General features: G+C 38.5%; 2 protein-coding genes across 3 annotated transcripts in view; both read left to right on the plus strand.

Moving 5' to 3' along the window:
- Positions 1-25,643, plus strand: part of UGGT2 (UDP-glucose glycoprotein glucosyltransferase 2) — a 586,709-nt gene that overhangs the window by 290,120 nt on the left and 270,946 nt on the right. The window lies entirely within an intron of this gene.
- Positions 1-25,643, plus strand: part of LOC113219496 (dnaJ homolog subfamily C member 3) — a 107,774-nt gene that overhangs the window by 58,403 nt on the left and 23,728 nt on the right. For both annotated transcript variants that reach the window (XM_026446591.2, XM_026446595.1), the window contains exons 5-9: positions 14,199-14,351; positions 16,579-16,760; positions 17,232-17,351; positions 20,211-20,316; positions 20,400-20,520. In XM_026446591.2, the coding sequence (XP_026302376.1) occupies positions 14,199-14,351; positions 16,579-16,760; positions 17,232-17,351; positions 20,211-20,316; positions 20,400-20,520 (682 nt within the window). The remainder of the gene's footprint in view (positions 1-14,198; positions 14,352-16,578; positions 16,761-17,231; positions 17,352-20,210; positions 20,317-20,399; positions 20,521-25,643) is intronic.

Genomic DNA, 25,643 nt, shown 5'->3' on the forward strand with positions numbered 1-25,643 from the left:
AACTCCTGACCTCAAACAATCCACCCACCTTGGCCTCCCAAAGTGCTGGGATTACAGACATGAGCCACTGTGCCCAGCCGCCTCCTGCTTATTTAATAGTAGTTATCCTTAATATTGGGTAAAGTGGTTCTTCTCTCCTTTGTTCTTTGTCAAAATTGTTTTAGATATTTTAAGGTTGGTGTCTTTCCATATACATTTTAGAATAAACTTGTCTGTGTTTATAAAAAGTCTTGAGATATCTGAATAGGAGTTGTAATAAATTTATAGATTAATTTGGGGAGAATTGACACCTTTATTTTGTTGAGTCCTCCAATGCATGAACATAGTAGGGATGTCTCCATTTATTGAGGTCTCCTTTGATATCTTATATCAGCAATTTTTAATTTAATGTACAGATACTGTATGTATTTTTTACATTTTTTAAAAAAGTGTATACCTAAGTATTTTGTATTTTTAGTGTGATTGTAAATGGTATGTTTTAAATTCCAACTTTTGCATGGAATCATATTTTTGTGATTATTTCATAGGAAAGTACTCAACTTGTACTTAATTCTATGAGAGAAATCTTAATGGGCATTAAGATGGGAGAACAAGTTAAATTTCAAAACTACAAGTCATTTTTAAAAGTTATATTAAAACAATTTTGTATGTGTGTAAGAATAATTATAATTAGATTGGATTTGGTTTAGAGAAAAATACAAGCACAGGATTCATATATTTCAGAATCATTTTATGTTAAGCTTTGTTTGAAGTAAATTTAGGTTACTTGGAATAGTTTGTCCAAACTCATTGTAGGACTTAAAATTCAGATTAATAATTGGCAAATTCATATGTGTGTACTTTGATCAATATGTATATTCCTGCTGAAGAATGGTAGAGAGGGAGACACAGAGTCTTGGAGTTGGAATGCTGAGAAAAATTTATTTAACATACTAAAAAATTGATTAAATTTTAAGCATTTGGAACTCCGATTCCACATGACAGATGATAAAGATTATTAACAGGTGGTAACACAAGAAGTCAGTGCATACAGTGCCCAGTCTTCCACATGAAGAGATGAATATTAAAACTATTCAGAGGCCACTGGCCATTAAGTGGAGGAAAAATCAATACAGATTTTACAGCCTAATATGGATAGGTCTTAAAGGAAATGTTTCCAGTCATATAATATGTTGACATTGCAAACATAAGCAGAGCTTTTGCGGTACAGTCTGGCATTAAGTATTACGAAAGAAAAACATTTGCCCAGAGACAGTTATTGGGGCTCTGTTTGCTCTGGAAACTATTAGAGAATGTTGTATCTATATAATAGAATAATATTCATTAATAAGAATTATTTAAGGTTTGGTTTATAAACTTGAGCATACATAATAACATCAATTAAATGGCAATATAAGAATTGTAAATGTTGATAACTACATAAAACCTTTATGTGTTAAATTGATATGACATGAATGACAATTATTTAAAGTTTCTAGCTCTTTTCCCTTGTGAGAGCTGTCAAAATCAAAATGAAGTCACTTGTATTAAACACTAACAAAAAATAAATAAAGCCAGGAGGTTAAGAAGGGAGCTGTCACACACGTCTATCATAAGAACTGCTATAAAGCAGTTCTGAAGGGCTCTTCTGCACATATGCCTGTAATAAGAAATTTTGCCAGCAGTCTCTGCATCTCTACATCCATGGAGCCTCATTGACATTCCCCACCTGCAGCGGCCACTGCAGCTCAGACTGCAGCTTGCTACATGCGTCACAAGGATAGCTAGCTGGATGCACAGGAACATTTGATTGACACAGTCTCCCCTGTATCCAATGTTCTCTTTGTTTCCAAACAAATTCCCTATGCTTTTCCCTTTTGCCTTTAAAAGCTTCTCCTGGCTTCAACCTGTTTGGATATGCCTGTGGTCCCTATAGCCCTGGATTTGCAAATCCCCTGCACACCCCAGAATAAACTCAGTTCAATAAACTCTTTGGAGAATGGTTGACACTCTTGTAAAGTTGTATTCAATACACTTTGAAGAAAAAAGAAAAGCTTTGGAACAAGAGGTAGAAACCTTGAGTTTTAGATTTGACTTTGTACTTCAGTCATGGTTTGTGCAGCACTCACAATATACTGGGTGTGTTGCTGAGTGGTTTCCATGGATTATTCTACCTCTAGGGGCAGAGGACTGCTATATTCATAGTCTCAGTTTATAGCAGAGGAAATTGAGGCTTAGAGCAGTTTAGTAACTTGTTCAAGGCTACACTAATAGTTGGCAAGTAGGTTTTAGATTCCAGGACCTGCACTCTGAAGCACTGTGCTGTTCCGCCCTCTGTTATAATTAGTACTTGTCCGTATGCATCCTTTGAAGACTACTTCTGTGTAATATGGGCACAGGTCTCAACTGTATGGACAGTTTTACAAAGTGCAGAATAGAATAGTTGCTACCATCTGCATAAAAGTAAGAACTTACATATTTGCTTGAACGTGGATAAAATACCCCTGGAAAGATATGCAAGAAACTGATAATATGGATTATCTTCTGGAGGAAAATTATACTGTGTGACCGTGTTGCCTTCTCAAAAAAAGTGTAAAATGTATACTTTATACATTTTGTGTAGGTGGCCTTGAAAGTTCTTGCCTTCTGAGGACCTCATTTTCCTCATTGTGAAGTGTAGAAGTTGAATAGATGACAAATTCGTATCTTTATTGTTGATACCATATAATGGATGATTTCTGAGTCTAGTTTGAAAAGATGAAATTTATGTTATGACTATTTTATATTTACCAATTACAGAATTTTTATACTTTAATTTTTAAAGATTTGTGAGTATAAATGATATATAATAGTTTGATTATTTTATACGTTCTTGGTTAAATGAGCTTTTTGTGTAATGATCACTTACCAGCCTGTAAAATGTACTAAGCATTTCATCTTACTAACGTAGTGCTGGATACAACCAGGTGGATATGTTTAGCTACATTTTATATAATAGAACAAAAGTTTGAATAGGCGTTCTTTCTTTCTGGGCTCCAGTGAGAAGCTCATTCTTTATTATTATGTACTGTATACCGATTACTCAGCTGGGGTAAGGGTTGCCTGCATAAAAGTATCTCCTCAGGTTCATAATTGCTGTCTTAGTGTTAAATTGGATCTTAGATCATTTGATTTGTCTTTGAGCTGTCAGTGACTCTTAATCAGTGCATACAATCATTTGTTAGTTCAGTGAGCATTGGAGTGTATGTTCTTTGCAAGGAAGCTAGTCTCTGCCTTCCAAGAAATGATACTAGAGTAAGAATTAATCAGGCAAATATGATATATGACAAGTACATGATTGAGTCCTCTGGAAACATGTGGAAGGATCACCTAACTGAACTGTGATTGGGGGAGGAGGGGTCTGGATTCAAGAAGGGCATTCCTAAAGGAGGTTACTTGCTTGAAATCTGAAAGGATGCATCAGTGTAAGCAAGGTGGGTAGGAGGACCCAGGGCAATGGTGAGAGCCTATGTAAGAATCGGAGGCAAGCACGTACCTATCATTTAGGAAGTGGCCAGTAAGCTGGAGTATGAGAATATTGACAGGCAAGTGGAGGGTCTTGATTGTAAGGAGGACAATATAAAGTGCCAGGAATTGGCTCTTTATGGCCATTGAAGGTTTATGTTGGGAAGTATTATGAACAGTTTTTTTGCTTAGCATGATCGACTGCTCTGAAGAATAGATTGGAAGACGACAAGGGGAGAAGCAGAGAGTCTGCTAAATGAGACTGTTGCAGTAAATAAGTAATCCAAGTGTAACCTTACAGTGGTCAAAGAGTAGGCTAATGTAGGTGGGGTAGAAATTTAGGAGGTTGGCTCCAGGGAGATGCATTGACTGGGGTGACAGAAAAAAAGGAATTACGATATCCAGGTTTCTGGATCGTTCAAATTGTCCGTGCTATTCCTTGAGATAGTCCCAGAGAGAAATCATGTAGGGAAGAGGGACAGGTAGAGAAAATATGACTGTCTTATTTCTATAAAAACTTCCTGATTCTCACTAACTTGTTTTATTTAATAATTTGTAATCTGTGAATTCTTCTCTTTTATCTCAAATCCAACATACTTTCCTAAATGCAGTTTAAACTCATTTATTCTTGGTCTTCATTGTTTACTGTATCTTTGCTATTCATGCTTTGGGCTTACGTGGATAATATTTCAATTTAGGCAGTGTTCCATGAGATCCAAATACAAAAAAGCAATGATCAATTTAAATAGTCATTTCATATAACTGTATTTTTTATTTTGACAAAGCTAGAAACTTGCATTTTGATATTGAGAAAGCATGTATTAGGTAAATAATGGTGCCAGTTGCAATTTAATTTTTAAATCAAGTATAAACCTTTGGTAAGACATTTGATAAACTCCCCATTGTTGGTCTGTGGATCTGTGTCAGTTGTAAACAATTCAAACTAACATAAATCTATTATATATCAAAATAACTATCATCATTGTTTTTTTCCATCTTTAATTCTTTAATGCATAAAGGACCATTATATTGTTTCAGGATAACTAAGAATAACCAAAGTTTTGGCTGGGCAAGGCGGCTTATGCCTGTAATCCCAGCACTTTGGGATGCCAAGGTGGGCAGATCACCTGAGATCAGGAGTTTGAGACCAGCCTGGCCAACATGGCGAAACCCTGTCTCCACTAAAAACAAAAAAATTAGCTGGGCGTAGTGGCATATGCCTGTAATCCTAGCTACTCAGGAGGCTGAGGCAGGAGAGTTGCTTGAACCCAGGAGGCAGGGGTTGCAGTGAGCCGAGACTGCATTACTGCACTCCAGCCTGGGTGACAGAGTCAGACTCCATCTCCAAAAAAAAAAAAAAAGAACCAAAGTTTTAAAAGAATACTCAAAGTATTGTGAACCAAGAATAAAGGAGAATAATACTTTAAAGTCATAAAGTCAGTTTGGCTATAATTTAAAGATAGCGCTTTATGCTGTGACTCAGTTCTGGTTTTTATTGATTCAGATTTACTACTGGATCACATACTGTAATTCACCAACTGTAAGGAGCTATCAATTATAAGAAATTATTTTATGTACTACTAGAAGAATAAATGCTGCCAATTAAATAATGCCATCTTATAACTTAATATGTTAAATTTATGCTTATGGAAAGAACTATTTGAGACTTAGATATGCATTTTTGTTACATCATACTGCTCTATTCACTGCCTTCCTGCATACATTAATTTCTTGAAGATTTTAAGTGGAATTTAAACTCAGTATGTGTAGTAAGTACCAAAAATGCCCCATAACACAAATGAAGTGTGCTGGACCATTCTTGTGTATGTGTGATCATGCTGACTGGCTGATGGGTAAGACTCCATCCATTTTCAGATTCATCCCTCTTTAAGAGAGATTCAAATGTGTTTTCTTACCAGCTTGCTGAGATGTGGGCCAAAGGGAAAGAGGAAGGGGTGAGGATTAAAAGATGCCAACAGTAAAATGGAGTAAGACTCTATCACATCAGGAAAAGAGGGATCTACTATGACTGTTAGGATATATGGCTTAAATAATAAAGTAGAGCCATTTATTGAAGAGATTGATGGGGGAGGGGTAGCAATGGGTTGAAGATGGGAAATGGAATTCCACTTTGTCCCTGTTACAGAGATGCCATTTAGGTGTTCGATTGGAGACATGTAAGTGTCAAGTAGGCAGCTGCCTGCCTGATATTGGATGTGTACATGAGAGGGCTCTGGAAACAGCTATCTGAGTCACAGCATAAAGTGTTATCTTTAAAACCCACAGTTTCGGCTGGGCGCGGTGGCTCACGCCTGTAATCCCCGTGAGGCCGGTGAGGCCGAGGTGGGCGGATGATGAGGTCAGGAGATCGAGACCATCCTGGCCAACAAGGTGAAACCCTGGCTCTACTAAAAATACAAAAAAAAAAAAAAAAAAAAAAATAGCTGTGTGTGGTGGTGCACGCCTGTAGTCCTAGCTACTCGGGAGGCTGAGGCACAAGAATCCCTTGAGCCCGGGAGGCAGAGGTTGCAGTGAACCTTTAGTGTTTTAAAGATGGCACTTTATGCTGCAACTCAGATAGCTGTTTCCAGAGCTCTCTTATGTACACATCCAGTATCAGGCAGTCAGCTGCCTACTTGACATTTAGATGTCTCCAATCAAACACCTAAATGGCAGCTCAGTAACAGGCACGATGTGGAATTCTGTTTCCCATCTTCAACCCGTTTTTCCCCCTCTCCCATCAATCTCTTCAATAAATGGCTGCACTCCAGCCTGATGACAGTGGGAGACCCTGTCTCAAAACAAAATAAAACAAAACAGAACAAAAAAACCAAAAAAGCCCACAGTTTCCTCCTGTATAAAATGGAGATAATCCGATCTGCCCTTTAAGGTTTTAGGTTTAGCTTAGAGTAGTGCCTGGAGCATAGAAAGCTCTCAATAAGTGTTTTCTGCTATCATGATTGATCTCCATCATCTATAGCATGGGCTTTAGAGATAGAGACCTTAGTTTGAGTTTAAGCAAGACTTACAGCAAGTTATATAATAATTCAATTTTTTTTTTTTTTTTTTTTGAGATGGAGTTTTGGTCTGTTGCCCAGGCTGCAATGCAGTGGTGTGATCTCTGCTTACTGCAACCTCTGCCTCCTGGGTTCAAGCAGTTCTCCTGCCTCAGCCTCCTGAGTAGCTGGGATTAGAGGCCTGCGCCACCACTCCCAGCTCATGTTTGTATTTTTTAGTAGAAATGGTGTTTCTCCATGTTGGCCAGGCTAGTCTCAAACTCTTGGCCTCCAGTGGTCCACCCACCTCAGCCTCCCAAAGTGCTGGGATTATAGGCGTGAGCCCCTACACCTGGCCCAATTATTCAATTTGTCTGTAAACTGGAAATAGTGAAACCGAGTTCATGGGTAGTATTCTTAGTACTAACTGAAAAAGAAAAGCAAGGAAGCATCTCTAGGTATGCAAAATAGACTTAGGACATATATCCTAGGGCTAGGCGAGGAGGCTCACACCTGTAATCCCAGCACTTTGGGAGGCCAAGGCAGGAGGATTGCAGCTTGAGACTAACCTAGGCAACATAGTGAGGCCATGTCTCTACAGAAAATAAAATAATTAACTGGGTATGGTGACACATACCAGTAGTCCTAGCTACTTGGGAGGTGGAGGCAGGAGGATCACTTGAACCCAGGGCTCTGAGGTTACAGTGAGCTCTGATCATGCTACTGCACTCCAGCCAGAGTGACAGAGGGAGACCCTGTCTCTAATTTAAAAGAAAGAAAAAGACATATATTCTGCTTTTTAGCAGTTTACACTTTAGTTTCTGGAAATAAGTCCTAAACATATATGTGCAAGATTAACAATACAGAGAAACTTGTGAGAAGTTGACATATGAGCTCTCTAGGTAACAAGACAAGATTGAGAACCACATAGTCAGGAGACCCACTTCAGTTTTTCTCTTGATTAACTGTGTGATGTTTACTGTCTGAGACTCAGGATTTTCACTTATAATGTGAGAGTTAATTGGGCAAGATGATTTCTTAGGATACCTCTGTTTTGAAGGGTTTCTTAAAGCGATTTAAATATTTAGAGGAAGGGCGATTACTCCAGAAAGCTTGGAGGAGATGGGACTTGAGAAAACAGAGTGGTTTGATTAAAAACTACAAATGGCACAAGAGTCTTTTGGAATTTTTGAAGGTCTCTGTTTTGTGTGTTACAATTAGGAGACATTAGCTGTATTAATCTGTTCTCATGCTGCTAATAAAGACATACCCAAGACTGGGTGATTTATAAAGGAAAGAGGTTTAATGGACTCACAGTTTTACATGGCTGGGGAGGCCTTACAATCATGGTGGAAGGTGAAGGAAGAGCAAAGGGACTTCTTAAATGGCAGCAGGCAAGAGAGTGTGTGCAGGTGAACTGCCCATTATAAAACTGTCAGATCTCATGAAACTCACTATCATGAGAACAGCATGGGACGGACCCACCCCCGTGATTCAGTTGCCTCCCACTGGGTCCCTCCCATGACACATGGGAATCATGAGAGCTACAATTCAAGATGAGATTTGGGTGGGGACACAGCCAACCACATCAATTAGCTATATTCTTACATTTTCCTGCTTCATTAGTTATATATTAAACAACTATTCGAACTCATCCTCTGTGTCCGTTTTCCTTGTGCAGGGTGTGTCTAGGACGGTGGTTCTTGGGTTTGGCCTCAGGATCTCATTATAGTGTTCAATATTGAGGTCGCCAAAGAGCTTTATTTTTCAGTATTTACTATATTAGAAATAAATTTGAGAAATTAAAATAACTTAATGAAAAGTTACTACATATTAATATTTTTTGTGTAAAAATAACTGTTTACAAAAGCCAAATTTTAGTATTAAGAGTAGTATTTGTTTCACATATTTGCAAATTTTATTAATATCTGCCTTAATTGAAGATAACAATTCTCATATCTGCTTCTGTATTCAATCTGTTGTGATTTATGCTTTTGTTGAAGTATATTGAAGATACTATGGCCTCACAGATAGGCAGTTAGAAAAAGAATATTTTTGTATTATTTTCAGATAATTACGAGAATTCTTTGATGTTCCACAAAACTCCACTCGCGATTATATAGGTTAGTTGCACATGGACTCTGAATCCTTATTAATGAACTTATAGCACTCTCTGTTATAATAAAATGCGTTGGTTTATCTTGTCCTTTGAATGGGTTCTTTATCTTTTATCCATAGATGCTTTTGTTCTCACAGTCCCCTGAAAGGGCATTAAGGAATCCCAGGGATTCCTAGGTCACACTTTGAGAATCACTGCTACAGTGTTATCTGCCTCAGAGAGTGGTTGCTACTTTAAGGTTATGGATATTTTTAGCCTGGCAGATAAATTTGTCCTGTCCTGTTAAGTGGTTATGTGAATTTATATTCCTACTAGCAGTATAGGGGAGTTCTAGGTATGCAACCTCTTCAACACTTCATGTGAACAGATAGTGTGAATTTTGCTAACCTGTTAGTGTGAGAAAGGCCCTTTGAGGTTTTTTGTGTATATTTCTATTGGGTTCTAGTTATCCAACTATTTCCTTTTTTCTTTTTCTTCTTCTTATTTTTTGAGACGGAGTCTCGCTCTGTCGCCCAGGCTGGAGTGCAGTGGCACGATCTCCACTCACAGCAAGCTCTGCCTCCCAGGTTCACGCCATTCTCCTGCCTCAGCCTCCCGAGTTAGCTGGGACTACAGGCTCCTGCCACCACGCCCGGCTAATTTTTTGGTATTTTTAGTAGAGACAGGGTTTCACTGTGTGAGCCAGGATGGTCTCGATCTCCTGACCTTCTGATCCACCCGCCTCGGCCTCCCAAAGTGCTATCCAACTATTTCTTTTCCATCCGTCCACCCTCCTTCTTCTTCCCTCCTGCTTTCTCCCCACCCTCAATGGATTTAGCTGATTCTTCCTTAGTCTGTTCTTTCCATATAGTTATACACGCTGTGTCTTTTTCTCATAGTCATTACCTCAGGAATTTTAATATGCATGCTTAACAAGGTAATCAAAACACAAGGATTTTAGAACACTTTAATTCAGTCACTCACCGCCTGACTTGTATACTGTTGTTTCCAAAAACATTAGTTCTTTATGTTTTTTCTTTTTCTTTTTTTTTTTGGACATTCAAATTAGTGTTATTTTTGTATAGTTCTTTTAACAAGAAACATATGTGCAGAAAGAATATGTGAGGGCAAATTCTAGAAGTCACTGCAGAATGTAATGTTGCATATACCTCAAGTGTTACATATTTTTCTATATGCTATAAAATAATATCAAATGAAAATTTAAATTTTTGCTGCTTACCCCAAAACATTAAATAGAATTAGAAATATTAATTTCTTGAGGCATAAGCAATTCATTGAATATATTTTATGCCAAAGTCTGATTTTATTTCAACTTAAGAGAAGTCAAAGGTTCTATTATTCTAGGACCTTAATCACTGTAGCTTTAATACAGGGGACCCAGTTTAAGTGGGCTAATATCTAATACCAGGGGAAATAAATTGAGCATCTTTCTAAAGTGTGTGTTAGCACTTTTCAGAGTACTTGCTATGTGTTACATAGAGATCTTCTTAATCTCTCAGTCACTGCCCTACAGGGTGTTGGTACATTATCCCTCTGTTATTGGTAAAGAAAATGCAGAAAAGACATAGCTAATTAGTGGTTGCCAGGATTGGGGTTTAATTAATTCATTCATCTAGACTTTATTTTAAAGCAATATCTGTTTGGAAATATTCACAGCCCAGTCACTGAGAAATGATTAAATTTCCATACAGTGTTCCTACTGTATTGGTTATCTGCTGCTAGATAACAAATTATCCAATGTTAGCAGCTTGAAGTAACACACATATATATGATTTCACAGTTTATGGGGTTAGGAATCTGGGCATGGTGTAGCAGGGTCTGCTACTAACTTCAGGGTCATGGGCTACAGTGAAGGTGTGAGATAGGGCTGCAGTAGTATTTGAAGGCTTGGCCAGTAAACGATCTGCCCCTAAACTTACTCAGTTGGCAGTGTTTAGTTCCTCTTGAGGTGTTAGATTCTTGGCCAAAGTCTTCCCTTGGTTGTTTCTCACATGGCCCTCTCATATCTCACAACATGGCAGCTTGCTTTCTCAGAGCCAGCAAGTGAGAAGGTGAGAGGGAGTGCTAGCACAATGCAAGTCAGTTTTTTGTGACCTAATCAAGGATGTGACAGCTTATCACTTTGGTCATACTCTGTTTTTTAACAGACTTTTATACTGAAAAACAATAGGCCTAGGTTCATACCTCTCTTACCTTATACTAGGATAAATTCAAAATGCATCAAAGATTTAAGTGTTAAAAAAAAGGCCGGGCATGGGCTGGGTGTGGTGGCTCACGCCTGTAATTCCAGCACTTTGGGAGGCCGAGGTGGGTGGATCACTTCAGGTCAGGAGTTCAAGGCCAGCCTGGCCAACATAGTGAAACCCCATCTCTAAAAAAGTACAAAAATTAGCCGGGCATGGTGGCACGCACCTGTAATCCCAGCTACTTGGGAGGCCGAGGCAGGAGAATCACTTGAACCCGGGAGGCGGAGGTTGCAGTGAACTGAGATTGCGCCACTGTGCTCCAGCCTGGGCGACAGAGTGAGCCTCCATCTCAAAAAAAAGGCTGTGGCTGTGGCTGAGTGCAATGGCTCATGCCTGTAATATCAGCACATTGGGAGGTAACACGGGAGGATCACATGAGTCCAGGAGGGCAACATAGTGAGAACCTGTCTCTACTGAAAACAGACAAACTTAGCTGGGTTATTCTGTTTGTTAAAAGGAGTTATCAGCTCCACCTCATGCTCCAGAAAAGCATGAATACCAGGAGGCAAGGATCACTGGGGGCCATCTTAGAAGGCTGCTTACCACAACTGCCAACCCAGTGTTTTTATTTGAGGTGCCAGAAGTAGAGGTGCAGTCATACAGAAGGCTGCTCATCTCTTTGAACAAGCCCCCAGCCCATAGCTATTCTGGATTATTTTTCCAGAAGCTCAGTGACCAGGATACATAGTGAGAAGTAAAAAATACAAAATATTGTCATAGGAAGGGATTTGGCTGAAAGAGTCAGAAATGTGAAAGCCCTAATGAAGAGAAAGGATGTCAAGAAACGTGAAAAAGGGAGGAATGAGGGAATTGTCAGCAAGGACCATTCTCTACATGCAGGTGTAGAGAAAACGAGGAGGTGATTGAGAGGAGTCAACAGCCTCGTGGTAATAATAAAAATCTTCATCTCAGACGGGCACAGTGGCTCACATGTGTAATCCCAGTGCTTTGGAAGGCTGAGACAGGAGGATCATCTGAGGCCAGGAGTTGGAGAACAACCTGGGCAACATAGTGAGATGACCCTGTCTCTACAAATAAAAAATAAAAAAATTAGCTGGCTGTAGTGGTGTGCACCTGTAGTTGCAGCTACTTGGGAGCTGGGGCTTGAGGATTGCTTGAACTGAGGAGCTGGAGATTGCAGTGAGCTAAGAACATGCCACTACACTCCAGCCTGAGAGACAGAGCAAGACCCTGTCCCCTGTCTCTTTAAAGAATAAAAAAATTGGCTGGGCTTAGTGGCTCACGCCTGTAATCCCAGCACTTTGGGAGGCTGAGGCAGGTGGATAACAAGGTCAGGAGTTCAAGACCAGCCTGGCCAATATGGTGAAACCCCATCTCTACTAAAAATACAAAAACTAGCCGGGCGAGGTGGCGGGTGCCTGTAGTCCCAGCTACTCAGGAGGCTGAGGCAGGAGAATTGCTTGAACCCGGGAGACGGAGGTTGCAGTGACCCAAGATCGTACCACTGCACTCCAGCCTGGGTGACAGAGCGAGACTCCGTCTCAAAAAAAATAAAATAAAAAGAATTAAAAAATCCCCCCCAAACCCAAACTTCATCTCACTTGACTCTTTTTGAAACTCTCAGGTTTCTAAGGAAGCCCTTTGTTTCTCTAACTCCTTTCTTACCTCCTTGGAAGAATCCTCTCTCCGTCTTCCCCACCTCTCTTCTGGCCTCACAGAGGCCTCGATGACCTGAGCTTACTCCCTCTTTCCTGTTCCCGTTACCTGAGCCCTCCAGCTTCTGTCCTGAGATTTAGGGCTTCTCCTCTCGCCTTCCAAGAAGAAAAATTGTGTGGAGGAAATTAGACTCCAATGTTTCAGAGGAAAAAAGGTACAAATTTGATCCTGAAGAGGCCGTCAGTGTTTGATACATTCTATCAAAAAGGGTCGGAGTGTACTCATAGGAAACCAGTTAATAAACTTTTACCCAGAGCAAAGTGACAGTGCACACACATTCAGACTCTCTCTGATGGCTTTTATCCGAAGTATTCAAGACCACCCAAAGGATAAGAAAATAGAGACAAGCATGTCCGGCTCCAAACAACACCCTTAAACTGGATGATGCAATCATTCGGGGAAACCCTCCCCCAGAGTGAGTGGAGGTTACCAATTCCTAGTTACCTGAAGTCAAGGGTTAAAACAGACAAAATGGCATAGCTAATATATCCTAACACACAAAATGGACAAGTATAAAACCCTTACCAATAAACAATATTGATAAAGTTTCTCATTTGGAGTGTTCTCTCCCACCAGGTTGGTAGTGAGATATACTTTAAAAATTAATCCACTGAAAGGACGAGGAGTGTGATTGACTCATTGAGGAGGCAGATTTCTAGAATTAGCTTTCCTTTGTCCGTACCTCATCCAGAATTGGAGCCCTTCAGTTATAGTTTCCATCTTAATAAGAATACTAAGATTTCAAAAACTGGTACATGTAAACTACGATCTTAACCTCCCCTCAGGTTAAAAAATGTAGCTATCTGGTTTTCTGAGACATTATTTTTTTGTCTGGAGGAAGAAATTGTTAAGAGTCCATGTGCACAGAGCTGGGGTTGGGAGTGGGCTGAACTGTAAGTAAAAACAAGGGATCTTACTGGGGTGATGGAAATGGTCTAACACTGTGCTGATGGTTGTACAGCTTGGTAAATTTATTTAAAAAAATCAAAGAATTGTACATTCAAAATGAGCAATTTTATGTTATATAAATGATGTCATTATAAAGTTATTTTAAAAAGAGGCAGTGGGCAGATCTCTTAAAACCACATCATGCACCTTTTAGTAAGGTGTTACTCTTACTTCCTTCTAAATTCTTTCTTGTACTTTAACCCTTTTGGTATCAGATCTTTTTTAAAGTCTTATAGCCTCTAAAAAAGCTGGTCCCTTCTTTCAGTTTCCCTACGTGTTTCATTATTTTGGTTATTTTATACTTAAAAAAATACTTAGGAACTATAACTAGAAGGCAAAATAAATAAAACTCAGGTTAATTTATTCTTCAGAATAAATTGTAAGGCACATTTATATACACTCTGCAGCTCCATGTAACAAGGTGAGAAACGTGCTCTCCTTCCTCCGTTCTTCTCTGTCCTTTCACATGCCTACGTGTATTTGCTTCCCGGTAAGTTTGTGGGACCCAGGTCTTCTGAGTCTAGATCTGTTCATGCTCGTGGACCGTATTGGTAGAAATCAGGGGCCCTCCCTGCTGCATCCAGTCATCAGACAAGCCAGTTTTTCCAGCATCTCTTTACCTTTTTACCCCATGAACTTAAGTATTTGGAATGGTTGACCCTTGTGTATATTATAGGTATCAGACTTAAGAGATTAAAAACTCTGCTTAATTTTTCATTTTCTGTATAGCTGAAATCTAATCCAAGTGAAAATGAAGAAAATGAAGCACAGTCTCAACTTATAAAATCTGATGAAATGCAGCGTTTGCGTTCACAAGCACTTGATGCTTTTGAAAGTGGAGATTATGCTGCTGCTATAGCCTTCCTTGATAAGATTTTAGAGGTAAGTTTCTTAGATACTGCAGTTGACCAGCCTAACACTTATTGTAAGGCACATTTATATACTTTGACATGTCACATATCACAAAAACCTAGACAGGAGAAAATCAGGTTGGTCCTTGGGCTTTTAGCTCTTAAGTATAAAATAATGTTTATATAAAAAAAAATTTGGACTGAAGTTTTCAGTAAATGTACTGAATGTGCTATGGCATGAGAGTTAAATATGTTTATATATTGCTTGCTTTGCTATTTTAGTTGATTTTGTATTTTTTTGGGAAGAAAACTAGCAGTTAGATAATGGGATAAAAGATGAAAGAGATGGTTGGAATAAAAGAAAAAATGATGTTCGGGAGGAAAGAGGAATGTTTAGAGAAAAATTTTTAGAAAATAAGGCAGATAAAGAGTTGATAGTATGTGCCTGTAGTCCTAGCTACTTGGGAACTGAGGGAGGATCACTTGAGCCCAGGAATTCGTGGCTGCAGTGAGCTGTGATCGCTCCACTGTCCCCCAGCCTGGGCAACAGAATGGGACCCTGCCTCTAAAAATATTAATAATTGACTGAGTACGGTGGCTTATGCCTGTAATCCCAGCACTTTGGGAGGTCAAGGTGGGTGGATCACTTGAGGCCAGGAGTTTGAGACCAGCTTGGCCAACATGGCAAAACCCTGTGTCTTAAAAAGAAAAAAAAAAAAAAATGGTGTGGTGGTGCATGCATGCTTGTGATCCCAGCTGAGGCTCTGAGAAGCAGAGGTTGCAGTGAGCCGAGATCATGCCAAAAAAAAAAAAAATAATAAATAATAATAATAATAATAATGGTTGATAGAATCTAGAGAGTTCTAGCTAGGGAAACCTAAGTCTAGGTTTCCTTGCCTCTGAAGGATTTAATGACAACTGATTTCCGAAGGAAGTCTACTGAAATATTCAAATGGAAGCAGTCGTAATTCACATTTATTTAAGATTTCTACAGTATTTTGATATACAGTTTCATTTAATTTTGGCTCTAAACTTATAATATATGTAGAATGGACATTTTGTTGATAATTTTACGGAAGATATTGTGATATGGTCCAGTAGAATTCATGTTTTACTGGGTTATTTTGTTTATGCTTTTTAAAGGAAATATAGTTTACATTTTTACTTTCCCATAGACCATTTTGACTTAGCTCATTGTTCATGATATTTATGTATAATGTTGATTTTGATATTTTCATATATGTGAAAAGTCAATACGAGTTTAGAACAGCTCTAAGAAATATGCAAAGATACTTCCACCAGCCTTATTGATAAGCTCTTGGGTTTATGATTTGAAGAATACTATTGTGTTTACTAAACCCTTATGAACTTTTTGATAAAATAGGGATGGTGAAGCCTCAACCTCCTGCTTTCTCACGGTATTTTTTTCTTTTCTTTTCTCTTCTCTTCTTTCTTTCTTTTTTTAAATTTTTTTCTTGATATGAGGATTTACTTTTAAGGAGGTGACAGTTTACAGAAGATAATTTCTTAAAACATTTTTTTTGTTTAGAGACTTGGTCTGTCTCTCTCTGTTACCTAGACTGGAGTGCAGTGGTACGATTATAGCTCACTGTAACCTCAACCTCCTGGGCTCAAGTGATCCTCCCACCTCAGCCTCCTGAGTAGCTGGGACCACCGGTGTGTTCCACTGCACCCAGTTAATAATTTTAAATTTTTTGTGGAGATGAGATCTTGCTATGCTGCCTAAGCTGGTCTGGAATTATAGGCATGAGCCACTGTGCCCAGCTAAGAATTTAATGTGGTTATTAGCAGAAAAAAGTAGTTTGTCAATTTAGAACCTAGATTTTATTTTTTGACTACAAATTAGAATTGTTGATTAAGTATAAAAATCTGATAACAGAATATTCTCTTCAAATATGCTTCACTAGGAACAACCCTCCAATAGTAAATGCTATGTTTTCTTATTTTCAGTGTCTTAGAATTATATAATCAAAGAAGGTAAGAAAAGGGCCTTGTTATTATATATATCCCTTCCCCCATTAGAATTCATTTACAACATTTTTGGAGAAACTATTTTGTCACATCAGTTTTGTCACATTTAAATTGTATCAGATTTTAAAATAATATTTGCAGTCTGTAAGTCATCACATTAATTGAGAATGTTTTATGTTGATAAATACGTAGATAAAAACATGGAATGCAACAATGAATGTGCATAGTTTTTTCTTCCTTAAAGTCTAGTTCTTTTGTTCCTCAAGGTTTGTGTTTGGGATGCAGAACTACGGGAACTTCGAGCTGAATGTTTTATAAAAGAAGGAGAACCTAGGAAAGCTATAAGTGACTTAAAAGCTGCATCAAAGTTGAAGAATGATAATACTGAGGCGTTTTATAAAATAAGCACACTGTACTACCAGCTAGGAGACCATGAACTATCCCTCAGGTCAGTCCTAGTGACACACATGTCTGATCTTCTTTAATTGTTGGCAGTAAGATAACCTCATCTTGTTTTAACATTTTAATATTAAATTAATAAGATGATGGTGGTTAAGGCTGTTTTTATATTGTATATCCATTTATATATTTTGTGTTATTCCCATGTTACTTTAATTCCACATAGTTTGTTTTCATGAAGCTGCTTATTAAAATAAACAGGAAGGCTCTTATATTTCTAGAAACAAAATTGAGTGTTTACTATGTAATGGTAGTGAGTCATTTTAATTTGAATTAACAAATGTATGCATGGTACAATGCCATATATAAATGTGTACAGTAAATTATAAGTCTCAGTATGTTTTTGTTTAATTGTTGCAAACAAAAAATATTTTTATTGTGATTTCTGTATTTAGCGTGGAAAACTACTCATTGATTGTTTTGACATGGAGTATTTTCCTTTTTTTAAATACATGAACAGTGAAGTTCGGGAATGTCTTAAACTTGACCAGGATCATAAAAGGTGTTTTGCACACTATAAACAAGTAAAGAAACTTAATAAGCTGATTGAGTCAGCTGAAGAGCTCATCAGAGACGGCAGGTGAGAATACGGGTTGTTCCAGCTGTCCAGCTATTCCTCATATGTGGGCACAAGTGAATTACAGAACTGCTTTTACTTCTCAGCCATTGAGGGTGGGGTATTCTAGTCAGCCCTGGGCCTTAGCAAAACTACCAGAACTGGACATTTTTGGAATAGGGAAGAATATAAATAATAGTAACTGTGTAGTATTCTTACCAGCAGACTTACTTGTATTATACCAAATATTTATTATCTCCTATATCAGGCATTGAGCTATGTCCTGAGGGTGCAGAAATGAACCTGATGGTAGTTTGTGTTCTTAAGAAGTTTATAGCATTGCGTGGGAGACACATACATGAACAGATTATTAAAAGACAATATGATACCAAAGTGATAGAATGTGCATAGGATAATTAGAGTACCAAAGAGGAGTATTTACTCTAAATCAGGATGGTGAAGGCAAGGAGTAAAAGAGAAGCTTTTTTTTAGAGAAGACGATAGATTTTTAAATCCTAATCCTAAAGAGTAAGTAAGAGTGGGCAGAAGTGAGGCTGTGTCTGTGTGAGTGTTATTTGCAGAGGGTTTGTAGGCTGGGCAGGAGGACTGAAAAGAGTACAGGGCACTGCAGACAAAACTGCCTAATAGAAAATAGGCTCTAATTCCTCTACTTTTAGTAGCTTTGTAAGTTACCATCATGAGAATGCTTTACTCAGTTTTCCCCCAACATTATGCAAACTATAACGCCTTGAAAAACCATAGTACCTTGTCACAATGGGGATATTGATGTGGGTGCAGTCAAGATACAGAATAATTCCATCCCAACAAGGACCCCTTGTGTCGCCCTTATAGCCACACCTACTTCCCTGTTGTTCCTATCCCTTCCTTAGCTAATCTAGTCACTTCTAGAATTTTGTCATTTTAAGAATGTTACATAAATAGAATCATACAATGTATAAACTTTTGGGATTGGCTTTTTTTTTTTCTTTTGAGACAATCTCACTGTGTTGCCCACCTGTTCACAGGTGCAGTCATAGTACATTGCAGCCTTGAACTCTTGGCCTCCAGTGATCCTTCTGCTTCAGCCTCCTGAGTAGCTGGGACTTCAGACGCATGCTACCACAGCTGGCAGCATGGGCTTTTTTCCCCCTCATTCGAATTCTCTGGAGATTTATCCATATTGTATCAATAATTCCTCGTTTACTGTTGAGTGGTTTCCATGGTGTGGATTTACTGCACTTTGTTTAACCATTTATCCATTGAAGGACCTGAGGTTGGGAGTTCGAGACCAGCCTGACCAACACAGAGAAACCCTGTCTCTACTAAAAATACAAAATTAGCTGGGCATGGTGGCACATGCCTGTAATCCCAGCTACTGCAGAGACTGAGGTGGGAGAATCACTTGAACCCAGGAAGCGGAGGTTGCGGTGAGCCGAGATTGCACCATTGCGCTCCAGCCTGGGCAACAAGAGCGAAACTCCGTCTCAAAAAAAAAAAAAAAAAAAAGTTTTCTGTTTGCAAGTCTGCCCTTTTCAGGTCCTCTGGCTAGAGAGAGCAGACTTCTGCAGGTTTTTGTTATTGTCGTTCTGTACCTGTTGGCCTGTTGGCATTTCTGCATTGCTGGAATCTTCAGCTCCAAGTCTGGGATATATGAAATGAAAAAAGGAACCCAGGGAACTTCTTACCATATTTTTCCTCAGGTCCTGAGTCACTAGGTAGTCTGTCTTCTCTCCTCCTTTGAAAGTTTTGTATTTTAAAAAATATACATTTAATTTCTAGGGTTTTTAGTTGTGCTTAGCTGGAGGAATTGGGAAAAATACATCTATTCCACTTTCCCAGAAGCTGGCTTTTTTGCTTTTTTCTTTTACTTTAAGTTCCAGGATGTATGTGCAGAACATGGAGGTTTGTTACATAGGTAAACGTGTGCCAAGGTGGTTTGCTGCACCTACCAACCCATTACCTAGGTATTAAGCCCCGCATTCATTAGCTATTTGTCCTGATGCTCTCTCTCCCCTTGCTGCCTGCCCCGCACAGGCCCCCTGTGTGATGTTCCCCTCCCTGTGTCCATGTGTTCTCATTGTTCACCTCCCACTTATGAGTGAGAATATGCAGTGTTTGGTTTTCTGTTCCTGTGTTAGTTTGTTGAGGATGATAGAGAAGCTGGCTTTTATTTTAAATGTTTTAGTTAAGCCTGTGTTTTAATACATCAGCATATTTACATATGAAGATTGTAGCACTTTGGGAATAATGTGCCACCATGGCATAGAAACATATTTTTTAGTTTACTATTGTTGAGGAAAATAACTGAGTATATATAACAGGATTAGTACTTTTTACTGGTTTAAAGAAAATGCGGAAATAGCTTTTAATCTTAGAAAGCTTATACAGTTGGGAATTTAATCAGGTACCTTCTGTATGAACTACATTGTACTTTGTTGTGAATACTGACATTAATTATATAAAATGGCATGTAATGGGTTCCGTTATTTTCATGGAAGTGTTTACTGACCAAGAAATAAAACTTGACCTCTGTATTGTTCAGTGTGCTCAGTGTAAGTCAGACTTCAACAGGGTGTTTTACTCAGGTTCGGAATTCCGAGCTTGTTTCTGTAAGGAAATTCTTCTGGTTTGATTGGTACTTACAGGTATGCTTTGTTCTGTCCATCTGCATCTCCTATGGTCATATGTTTTTATTTCCTAACTCTTGATTATGGAGTGTACCTTCTATGGGACTCTAGATTAATAAGGGAAAAGCCAAATCTGAAGCTGGGGCCTCATCCGATTGGATTGATTAAGCAACACATGGTGAAGAGGGGAGGAGCCTTTCTACAGCTCTGGAAATCGAATGTCATCGTTTCTTATCATGATTTGCTCATTTCTTAGATACACAGATGCTACCAGCAAATATGAATCTGTCATGAAAACAGAGCCAAGCATTGCTGAATATACAATTCGTTCAAAGGAGAGGATTTGCCATTGCTTTTCTAAGGTAACAGTTGACTTGTTCCCAGAAATGTGAGAACTCATCATGTGGAATACCAACCATAATCCCTTTCTCACATTTCCTTTTAGGACGAGAAGCCTGTTGAAGCTATTAGGGTTTGTTCTGAAGTTTTACAGATGGAACCTGACAATGTGAATGCCCTGAAAGATCGAGCAGAGGCCTATTTGATAGAGGAAATGTATGATGAAGGTAAATCTTTAAGGAATTTGATTTGCAGTACCGAAGTGTTGATTATGAAATTATCACATTTTAAGCTTCCTTTTCCTTAAAACAAGTTTACCAGAGTACCTGGAAATGTTGACGATTTAGAAAAATGGCAGAGAACTTGAAAATTACTCTTCCATAGTGGAACCTGAAAGGTATACCATGTGAGGAAAGAGTTCTGCCATTGAAACCAGTTCAGTACAATAGAAAAATAAATATTTTAGCTTTTTGTTGTAGAAAGTTAGGAAAAAAAATAAAATAGAAAATTTAAATTGTAGTTCTCATGTCATCCAGAGGTAATCACTGTTCATTTTGCATTTGTCTTTTCCAACTTTCGTCTATGCACATATATTACTCTATATTTTATGCACATATACATATTCTTTCTCTGTCTCTCTCTATATATACACACACATATATATACACACATACTCGGTGTGTATGAAATATCTATACAGAAAGCATACATATATGTCAGATATCCCTAATATAAAATGATCCTCTGTGACCCCAAGCTGTTTAGTAAAATAGGACAGCTGCTGCCCTATTTTGTTCAAGCCGAATGAAGTAACAAGAGATTCCTGCTAGATGTTGTGAGGACCTTGGATAAAAGCAGTGTCCTGTTTTTGGAAGATAACTATGGCGTTTACAGTAATACATAGTTTTTGAAAAATAGAATCCATATATATATGGATATATATATATAGTTTTATACCTTTTTTCATGTGACACTAAGTTATGAACATTTAAATGAGAGTTAAAAAAAAAAAAAAAAGCCTTATAAGCCCTTAATGCAAATATTTTGTTTCAAATTCAGGTAAAGCATTTTAAATCAAAAGCAGTAATTTTCTCTTATAGTTAAATGAAGGGTTTGAATAGTAAAATTTGGTTTGTGATACTCTTTTTAAGGCAAAACTGGTCAATCTCTTTTTCCCTGCTTTCCTCAATTAGAAAAGAATCTTGCTCCTAAGCAAGTTTCTGATTTCCAGGGAATGATGACAACCTGGTCACTACTATTCATGTGACATCTTGTGGGGGATTCAGACCTTGAGGTCTCTGAATGAGGCTTGAAATGAATGCAGTCAAAATGATGTTTTAATATTCATAAGCATGCTTCAATAAGGCATGTAGTCCACATAGAAAATCCCTTTAGCATACTCGTTCTCTTTCCTTTTGAGCTACCATGTCTACTGGGTGAGATGGCTTTACTCTAGGATTTTGCATTCCAGTTAGTTTTTGGAACTCTTTATCAAGGATACTTTTGTCATTTGTATGTAAACCCTTAGCTCTCACTGTGAAATTAGAGAAGCTACAGAAGAATATAAAGAGCTTAGCTGTTAAAAAAAAAAAAAAAAGGCTAAATCTTGTAGAATGCTAAATATAATTTGAAAGATGCTTTTGGAAGTTGAATGTTAAACTGACTTGCTTTTTGGGGAAACCTGATGGCCTAATTCTGGAAGAAAAAGATGCTTAGTGCTAATTTGATATAATTGATCTGGTTTCTTTTCTTTTTTTTGGAAATGGAGTTTTGTTCTCTCACCCAGGCTGGAGTGCAATGGTGCGATCTTGGCTCACTGCAACCTCCACCTCCTAATTGCAACCAGTTCTTCTGCCTTAGCCTCCCGAGTAGCTGGGATTACAGGTGTGCACCACCACGTCTGGCTAATTTTTGTACTTTTAGTAGTGATGGCGTTTCACCATATTGGCCAGGCTGTTCCCGAACTCCTGACCTCAAGTGATCTGCCTGCCTTGGCCTCCCAAAGTGCTGGGATCAATTGGCCCAGCCCAGTTGATCTGTCTTTGAAGCCTGTTGTTTCCTTGAAAAACTTCTTTTGTATAGGAATTTATTAAAGAGAGAGAGAGAATGGTTGCCAGCTCTCTAAATTTGCAAAAGAAAGAAAGGAAAAGAGCCTGTATAACTGAAACTGACAAGTATTACCTGACTTGTTTGGATTGGAATCAGGGGTTTAGTAAATGATGTAAATAAATAATAATCTTACTTAACTAAGCTAAATAACAGTATGTCTTCAGTTTACTTGAGTTAGAAATATGCTTTCCATATTCTTCTTCCTGGTTTTACCTTTTTAAAATAAGCAATTAAAAATGATGGCAGGTACATAATAAAGAATGAATAGGTGTAGGTTAGTGAATAATGGAACATGGACATTTATTAATTTGGGGCTTAGAATTATCAGGAAACATATTGGGATATCACTCAATAGAAAGCAAGTAAAGTAAGACTGTTATTTGAGGATGCCTCTGAGATCTTGAAAAATCAAGGGAAATTCTTCAGATCTCTGCATGTCTCTGTTTTAATAGCTTTTGAGAGGAAGAAACTGACATTGAAGCAATACTAAAATATTGGCAAATTCCTTTGAATATAGGGGTAACACAAGTGTCCTTAGGAAATGATCAGTTATATTTTGCTAGAACTTTAGCGATGTGAGGGCAGAGACTTGTGGCTGTTGTATTAACTGATGCATTCCTGGTGCTTGTGCTGGCACTCATGTTTGCTGAATGAATGAAGGTAATTTATTTATTATGCAATGAAGTCATAGTGGAGAGTAGGGAATTTAGAATTAGTCCTGCCTTTGAGGCTGGCTTTGTGCAGTTATTCTATTTTTTTTTTTTTTTTTTTTTGAGATGGAGTCTCGCTTTGTAGCCCAGGTTGGGGTGCAGTGGCATGATCTCGGCTTACTGCAACTTCTGCTTTCCGGGTCCCAGTTCAAGCAATTCTCCTGCCTCAGCCTTCCGAGTAGCTGGGATTACAGGAACTGTGCCACCATGCCCAGCTAATTTTTGTATTTTTAGTAGAGACAGGGTTTCACCATGTTGGCCAGGCTGGTCTTGAACTCCTGACCTCGTGATCCACCTGCCTCGGCCTCCCAAAGTGCTGGTATTACAGGTGTGAGCCACCGCGCCTGGCCAGTTATTCTATTTTTTGTTTTTAATTCTGGTAAAAGATACAATATAAAATTTACCATCTTAACCATTTTTACATATATAATTTAGTAGAGTTAAATATGCTCACATTGCTGTGAAAAAGATCTTCAGAACTTTTTCATCTTTCTAATCTGATCTCTGTACCCATTAAACAGCTGCTCCTTTTTACCTCTCCCTTAACCCTTGGGAACTACCATTCTGCTTTCTGTCACTGTGAATTTGACTATTCTAGATCCTCATATAATTGGAATCATATACTATTTGTCTTATTGTGCCTGGTATGTTTCACTGAGCAGCATAGTATCCTCCAGGTTCATCCATGTTGTGACATGTAACAGGATTTCTTTTTCTTTTAAGGCTGAATAGTATTCCATTGTATGGACATCCCACATTTTGTTTATTAATTCATCCACTGATGAACATTTGTGTTGTTTCTGCCTTCTGGCTATTGGAATGGTGTTGCTATGGATATGGGTGTGCAGATATCTCTTTGAGACCTTGGTTTCAATTCTTTTGGATGTCTACCTAGAAGTGGGATTGCAAAATCATATGCTAGTTCTTTTTTAATTTTTTGAGGAACCTCCATACTGGTTTCTGTTATGGTTACACCATTTTAAAATTTTACTAGCAGTGTATAAAGATTCTGATTCTTTCACATCCTCATCAACACTTTTTTTTTTTTTTTTTTTTTGAGACAGAGTCTTGCTCTGTCGGCCATGCTGGAGTGCAGTGGTGCAATATGAGCTCACTGCAATCTCCACCTCCTGGGTTCAGGTGATCCTCCTGCCTCAGCCTCTTGAGTAGCTGGGATTACAGGTGTGTGCCACCACACCTGGCTTTTTATTTTTATTTTTATTTTTTTTTAGTGGAGACAGGGTTTTCACCATGTTGACCAAGCTGGTCTCAAACTCCTGACCTCAAGTGATCCACCCGCCTCAGACCTCAAGTGATCCACCCGCCTCAGACCTCAAGTGATCCACCCGCCTCAGCCTCCCAAAGTGGTGGGATTATAGGTGTGAGCTACCGTGCTCAGCTGGTCAACATTTTATATTTTCTCTTTTTTTTTTTTTTGATAGTAGCCATCTTAATGGGCTTGAAGGTGGTACCTGGTTTTGGTTTTGATTTGTATTTCTGTAATGATTAGTGATGTTGAGCATCTTTTCATATGCTTGGTGGCCATTTGTATATTTTCTTTGGAGTATGCCATTTTTTTTTGCTATATGGTTTCAATCAAGTCATTTAATTTGTTACTTTTTACTCTACTTGTCTGTAAAATAGGAATAAGAACAGTACTTATCTGTTAGAATTGTGGTGGCTATTAAACAAGATGATGCTCAGAAAATGTTCAGCCGCATCTAAATCAGTGGTTTCCACTGTACTCATTTTCAGGTTGTTTGGAACTTGCATTGACTTTTCTGTACAAACAGTATTGTGTGGGATGCCTAGCTAGCTAGGACTAACCTGTGACTGCTGCCTGAACTCTCTTTGACACAGCAGTTATTATAGTGTTACTAGTAATATCAATAATTCTGTGAATAGGGCCAAGTAGAGTGCATTCTCTGGATGAAGGCTGGCCTGGGCAAAATTGTGAAAGAGGTAAAGTTTATCTTTTGATTCCCTAGGGTGTTGTCCTATTCGCAGATTCTTGTGCCCTCTTGCTTATCCTGGGACTCCACCCTGTCATACTACCTAGGCCCGCCCTATCCCACAGAAGTATTCTGTGTTCAAAATTTATACTGGCTGGGCATGGTGGCTCACACCTGTAATCCCAGAATTTGGGAGGCTGAGGCAGGTGGATCACCTGAGATCAGGAGTTCGAGACCATCTTGGTCAACATGGTGAAACCCTGTCTCTACTAAAAATACAAAAATTAGCTGGGCATGGTGGTGTGCACCTGTAATCCCAGCTACTCGGGAGGCTGAGGCAGGAGAATTACTTAAACCCGGGAGTTGGAAGTTGCAGTGAGCCGAGATCAGGCCATTGCATTCCAGCCTGGGCAACATGAGCAAAACTCAGTCTCAAAAAAAAAAAAAAATACATATATATATACACATGCACCACCTCTGTGCATCAGCAGTTTCAGCCTCCAGCACAGCTGCGTTTTAGTAAGAGTGGTCAAATTTAAGATATTTGTTAAAAACGCTGCTTGGTTTCTATTCCTTATG

The sequence above is a fragment of the Piliocolobus tephrosceles genome, chromosome X (genome assembly GCF_002776525.5).
Source record: "Piliocolobus tephrosceles isolate RC106 chromosome X, ASM277652v3, whole genome shotgun sequence".
NCBI classification, from domain to species: Eukaryota; Metazoa; Chordata; class Mammalia; order Primates; family Cercopithecidae; genus Piliocolobus; species Piliocolobus tephrosceles.